Below are 6894 nucleotides of genomic sequence, written 5' to 3'. Positions count from 1 at the left end.
TCTTGGACATTGCAAGGGGCATCCCCCAAAATATTCTCCCAATTCCAAAAACGACGTGTCCCAGCTGACCCCGATGACCTCCAATGAGCTCTGTGATGACCCCAAGTTGACCTTTTTGACCTGACCTGTCCCAGATGACCTCCGTGACATCCTATTGAGCTCTCTGATGACTCCAAGCTGACTTCTGTGACCTGACGTGTCCCAGATGACCCCCATGACCTCCAATAGAGCTATGTGATGACCCCAACATGACCTTTGTGACCTGACGTGTCCCAGATGACCTCCATGACCTCCAATTGAGCTCTCTGATGACTCCAAGCTGACCTCTGTGACCTGACGTGTCCCAGATGACCTCCATTTGAGCTCTGTGATGACCCCAACTTGACCTCTGTGACCTGGCGTGTCCCATATGACCTCTGTAACCTCTAAGTGACCTCTATGATGACCCCAAGCTAACTTCTGTGACCTGACGTGTCCCAGATGACCCTCATGACCTCCAATAGAGCTCTGTGATGACCCCAAGTTGACCTCTGTTACCTGACGTGTCCCAGATGACCTCCGTGACCTCCAGTTGAGCTCTCTAATGACTCCAAGCTGACCTCTGTGACCTGAAGTGTCCCAGGTGACCTCCAATTGAGCTATCTGGTGACCTTTAGTTGACCTCTGTGACCTGACGTGTCCCATATGACCTGTGACCTCTAAGTGACCTCTCTGATGGCAACAGGCTGACCTCTGTGACCTGACGTGTCCCAGATGGCCCCAATGACCTTCAATTGAGCTCTGTGATGACCCCAAGTTGACCTCTGTGACTTGATGTGTCCCAGATGACCTCCGTGACCTCCAATTGAGCTCTGTGATGACCTTAGGTTGACCTCTGTGACCTGACGTGCCCCCAAGTTGCCCTCTGTGACCTGACGCGTCTCAGATTACCTCCGTGGTCTCCAATTGAGCTCTGTGATGACCCCAAGTTGACCTCTGTGACCTGACGTGTCCCAGATGACCTCCGTAACCTCCAATTGTGACCTATATCTACAAATTTCTTACCTCTCTGTGACCTCAAACTCTCAGAACTCATTTCTTCTAAAGCATCGATTCTAGATGCCCTATAGCCACGAATCTCCTGTGATCGATCCCAAATTTGATGGCAAATCACGTGAGCGTTAGCAACCACAAGTCACCCAATTAATACAAAGCTTCAGAATCAGAGAACATGCTTGACCTTGCTGTCTCATAAGCTCGCAAACCAGAAAAGGCGAATGTTCCTTTATGCGTGATAGAGTTTTCGACCTTACTGACGTTTACTACGGGATCAGCTGATCGTGTAGCCTTTTAAATTCTCGAGTAAAGCGGGTATTTAAGCCTCGTCGCAGCTACGTTCTGTCGTATCCTCCGACAAACCCCTCTTTCCTCAACATCCCTCCTTTTCCGCTACGACACAACTTGCGACGGCATATGTGTCGTAACTTGCGACGTGTCGTAGATGGACTTGCGACGCCCTGGATCCCCCCGGCCATTATCTTGTATTTTTGTCAACTATTTTCAGGATGTATTCAGTCAATATGTTTGTGTTTGTAAGAGCTTTTTATTTTAAATGGTGATATAGTATTGTTTTTACTGTGGTTTCAGTTCAGTCGGTGACACACCAGGGAAATAAGCTAAAATTAGAGCGCTCTATTTATTGCTTCCGCTACTTCACCGTCTCCCATAGGGTCCTGTGTTGAGCTGGTGTCGAGGCTCTAAAAATGACGCCGATTTTTGCACCCTTCTCACGAAAACCGCTCGGACCGCCTGGAAAGTAATTGTTCCGCTCTAAAAATTTCATGATCGACGGGAAAATGAACGAGGAAAAGATTGGTCCTGAAATAATTCTGAACTCCCTGTAGAACTTATCGAAATATGGCTGCAAACTAGGAGCATGTCAAAATCGACAAAACAATACAAATAAACTTACCGGGATTTTTTATTTTCCATGCATCTGTGTATAAAATCAGTCGCTTTTTCGGAAAGATCATCTTCTGTTTAATAAATAATTTCACAATTGCAATCGAGAAAAAAAACATTTCTGCTGTGACAGCAGTTTTGGCATTGTGCCAGTTGTGTGGCGTGCGCGGCGCTGCGTGGTCGTTGGGTCGGAGTTGTGAGTATTTTCGGTGTATTAAATGGTTGATGGCCATTTGAACCAGCTTTATATTATTTCCTACCAAATTTTGCATCAAATTATTGCTTTGAAAGACCATTGAAACCCCTTATCTCTTCATGAAACACGATCATATTCATCGTCGACGAAAATGGCGCGGGACTCGATGTGCGTTTCGTTCGAAATAAATCGTAAATTAAATAATATTCGATGATAAGTATCATATTCTAGTGACACATTTTCATAAAATAAGGCATAAACTTTGCAAGGAAGTCAACATTGGATAATTGGATGCTTGTTTTGCTCACATATCCTTGTATTAGTCAAATGGCTTAATTGTTAGATAAATGTAAATATATGTTTTGGCTTGATGTTTGCTGTGAAACCACCCAGCCACTTGCTGGTTGAGTGGTTTTCTGATAATTACCTGATAATCATTTCTCCTTTTCCTTAAAAGAAACTAAAATTCTTTTCAAAGTAACCCATTTTTAGGAAAGGCGGCCTGCTCATTGACATTTCATGTTCTTGTTTTGTTATTGCTGGCAGTATTTTGATACAATAATGCAATATGATTTTTTTGCAATAATAAAACCTAAGACAAACTTAGTTAATGCGTCAATCAAACACCCAACAGAAAGATTGTGAGTCCTTGTGACGTGAAGTAGAATATTCTATGAATGTGTTCTATAGAATATGCCAAATTTTAAATTAATTTATTATTTGATACTGATAGCTGAGCATGTGAATTATGCCACAATATAATTTCATTTTCTGGTTTGAAATAGCCGGCAGTGTTTTACTTCAACAAATGTAATATAGGTACATGGAATACATGTTATGTTATGTTAAAAGTTTAATAACAGCCAACAGAAGGGGCTGTTTTATCAGATAATGTTTGTACCTTATGCATTACCTTTCTTTTCTGCAGGACCATGCTTCCGCTGGGTGGTCGACATTTGCCTCCTGAAGAAGTTGAGCAACATGAAGACCACCAGATCCAGATGAGGTGTCTGCAGTTCATGTGGAACTCTGCAGACTACAAGTGGTATGCCAACCACAACCAAAGTGCTGTGATCATGGAGGCATGAACCTCATGACAACACTTCAGATTTGCAGTTTTACCAAAGTGTGATTCAAACCACCTGTGGCATCTCACTCAGTGCGTGAACAGTGTGATCATTGTGCAGTGTTCAGCTGCAACTAAGACATTTATTAGTGACTTGTTTTGCAATTAGCCACCAAAAGCATTTTTGGGCTGGCTGCTGTAATTTGTTGTGCACTGCGCAATAGTGGTAGTGTTTTGTCACTTGTCAAGTTGTCAGTTGTGCATATTGCATGTTTCTCTCCCCTCGGCCCTCATTATCAGTTAAGTGGTGAATTGGCATCACTCAGTCTCCCCAGATCTCCATTGACTGTCTGTCAACCACCTAACTTGAGATGGTATTTGCTAATAGTGTCAGAAAAGAAGTGTTTGTAGACATTTTTAGGAATATGAGCTCCGTTTCATGCGTGTTCCAGTGGTCATTTTGTCACATGTCCCATAGTGTAATAAATGGAAACTGTTGTTCCCTTTTGAAGGTACTCGCGGATGCAGAAAGCGTTGGGCCTAATTAATAAACGCACCCTCCTGTCAGCGACGCACGAAATCGACAAATATCATCCTTTTTAGAACAGGAGGAAACGAAAACTTGTGAACATAGCTGTACCTACAACAGTGCACAAGGAATTGAAAATCTGGGCGTTTTTGAAATTCGGAGGAACTCAAGTTGTCGACAGGTATGCCCCCTTGTACGTCAAAGACCGCCTAAAAAACAAACGTCTACAAAAGAAGGCAGTATTCGTATTTTCGTTGTAATTGCAGCAGCCTAGCAACATGCATTGCGGTCCGATGGCGAATTACACTCGTGCTCAAAAACTATGCCGGCAACTGCCAATGCGCTTAGGTCATAGGTGAGGAGAGGAAGGGTTATGTCAGATGTCAACATCATAGAAATGGCTTCATCTATTGAGCTGTGCCTATTGATTGTACATAATTCAACCAATCTATGCATTTCGTTTCTTGCAATCTACTCATGCTTTCACTCCAGCTTCAGAGTAATCATCCCATATTGTACGTCTTAAAGGGACCCTCCCACCTTAACATTAGATTTGAGTTGAGATAGCCAAAATGGGGTCCCTGGCTCACAATTACCGGTTTCGGCACTCACAACATCGAGAAATGCCTTAAATCGGAAATATTGAATTTCAAAATTGCAGCATTTTGATTCAGAGGGGCTAATGCTTAGGAATACCCCTCTGAATGTGTGACGTCAGCGCAGATATCTAACGATTTTTAAATGTTTGACTAAAACGTTTTGTAGCACGCGGTGGTATATGCTATTTGCGCGCAACATCTGCCGCAAACGCCGCACTTCTAAAATAAAGTCGCTAGAAACAGCGGAGATCCCAAAAAGTAAACAAAAGTAAAAGTCTAATATCTTGAAAACCGGTGAATATTTTTCGGTGAAATTTGGTAGATATTCGTTTTCGCTCTTTCTGAACCGAGCGACATCACTTTCATGCCAATTCATAAACTTTTTTGAAGGTGGGAGGGTCCCTTTAAGATATTGATTTCTATGACGGTTTGCAATTGCTAGCCACGACTTATCTCAGTTTGGTGGCCCCGCATCGGTCCACTCGGCCGCTCTAAAATTGACTTACGGAGGAGGATGGTGGCTTTTATTTTAGCTTCTCCGCTGACTGCGGGGAGCGCCGTCGCCGAGGTAGGAGCAATAATTAGCTTATGTTTGGGACTAATTTCCACGCTTAATTAACATTTTAATGTTATTTTAATTAATTCATGTTAATCTTTGACGCATTCTCTTTCTATTGATACCATCCACCGGTCTGAGAAGTACTGCCTTGCTGCGTAAGGGCCGATAAAAGATCACGCTTTTAGGGGTATCTCTTCAACATGGGGCAGGAGCAATAAATAGAGTGCTCTAATTTTAGCTTATTTCCCTGGTATGTCACCAACTGAGTTTAAAGTGTTCTTGAAGCTCACAACCTGTTATTTTCAGCTTTGTGCTAGAAAATGGCATCTAGCATTGAATCATACGTCGGCCATACAGTGTCAGTCATCACAGCCGATGGACGAAACATTGTTGGCACCCTGAAGGGCTACGACCAAACTATAAACATCATCCTGGATGAGAGTCATGAGAGGGTCTACAGCCAGAATGCTGGAGTTGAACAAGTCAGTAGCAGATCTGCAGTGTGATTTTATGTGTTTTTTTGCCAATTCACAAATGTAATGCCAGATGTGCATGATTCACTGAAGCATGTGTGTTGTGTAATGGTTCCATATACCTACTACTGCTCATTTCAGTCTCATTATTCATAGGTATACCCACCCATTTGTTTCAGGTGGTGCTTGGCTTGTACCTGATCCGTGGCGACAATGTGGTGGTCATTGGAGAAATTGATGAGGACCTTGACTCAAGGGTGGACTTCCAAAATGTCCATGCTGAACCTCTTATGTCCATTGTGAGAGGGTAGCTTGGATCAGTGAGACATTGAGACAGTGAGGATAAGTCATAAGCCTGCCATGATGAGTGATGGGGGGGACACAGCAGTGAGAGAGGACAAAAGTCACCAATCAACCACCAACAACCCTGAACCTAAAGTTGGTGAGAATGGTGACAACACTCCATGCACGTCAGCCCCGTCCGCTGTTGACTCGTTCAACTTCGACCCGGCGTCGCTGACCGCTCACGGCGACTCGCGTCCTACCAATGGCAACCATTTCATGGATATAGCGTTCGCCGCCGCGCGTGATGCCCTGACCCACCAAGAAGTACCCGTCGGATGCGTTTTCGTCCGCGGCGGATGCCTCCTCGCTACCGGTCGCAACACTGTGAACGAGACCAAGAACGCCACTCGTCACGCGGAGCTGAACTGCGCGGACCTCGTCTACGCCCGATGCGAGGAAGCCGGTCTCTCCCCGGACCCCCTCTGGGCGCAGATTGACGTGTTCGTAACAGTCGAACCATGCGTGATGTGCGCTGCTGCGCTAATCGAGCTTGGCGTGCGCTCGGTGACTTACGGAGCGGCCAACCAGCGTTTTGGTGGATGTGGTTCAGTGGTGAACGTGCCACAGATGATGCCGTCGTCTGTGACGTTCGTGCAGGACTCGGGGCGAGTGGACGAGGCGGTTGGTCTGTTGAAGGAGTTCTACAAGGGCGAGAACCCGAATGCGCCGCGACCGCAGGGCTGAACGGACTTTTCAGGAGGGAATAAGGGAAGGAAGAGTGGGTGGGAGGCGTGGGGATGGGATGAGGATGAAAGGGAGGGCAAGGATGGTGGGAAGTGTGAAGCGTGTTGGGTGAAATGTGGAAGAATTCACGTATCGAAGTTTGTGTCTGATGGGCACCGATACGCGTCATTCGTCGCTCGCGGCGTTTGGTTTTAGATGGTGTCAAACGGCGTGGTTCATGTCATCAGCGATTCGTCTCAATACATTCATCCAAGTCTTGTTTTGACGGCGTTTTGATCTCGCATATTACAACGCATACACCGGTGTGACAGTCGACAGATCACAAACTGGCTCTAGATCAATGCCGGTGTAAAGTGGTTGTATCTTATGTCCGTCATTCTAGCATCAGATTGGTATTCGACGAATGCCCCGTCAAAGCAGCAAATTTGGGGTCGGCGAATATCTGAATCTGCTGCCGATAGACAGTCCGCGAATCTGCTGCTAGAGCAGCATATTTGACCCG

At 45.2% G+C, this 6894-nt stretch overlaps 1 protein-coding gene across 1 annotated transcript; it reads left to right on the top strand.

The window, feature by feature from the left end:
- The first annotated feature begins 5542 nt into the window (after nucleotides 1-5542).
- On the top strand, nucleotides 5543-6654 carry LOC122393223 (tRNA-specific adenosine deaminase 2-like). Its single transcript, XM_043389062.1, has one exon. It carries the CDS (start codon nucleotides 5724-5726, stop codon nucleotides 6390-6392), a length of 669 nt encoding a protein of 222 aa, XP_043244997.1. The 5' UTR covers nucleotides 5543-5723; the 3' UTR covers nucleotides 6393-6654.
- Nucleotides 6655-6894: the final 240 nt, after the last annotated feature.

The sequence above is a fragment of the Amphibalanus amphitrite genome, unplaced genomic scaffold, assembly GCF_019059575.1.
Source record: "Amphibalanus amphitrite isolate SeventyFive unplaced genomic scaffold, NRLGWU_Aamphi_draft 000524F_arrow, whole genome shotgun sequence".
Lineage (NCBI taxonomy): Eukaryota > Metazoa > Arthropoda > Thecostraca > Balanomorpha > Balanidae > Amphibalanus > Amphibalanus amphitrite.
The sequence above is the reverse complement of the archived record's forward strand: the minus strand, read 5'-3'. Positions and strand labels throughout refer to the sequence as shown.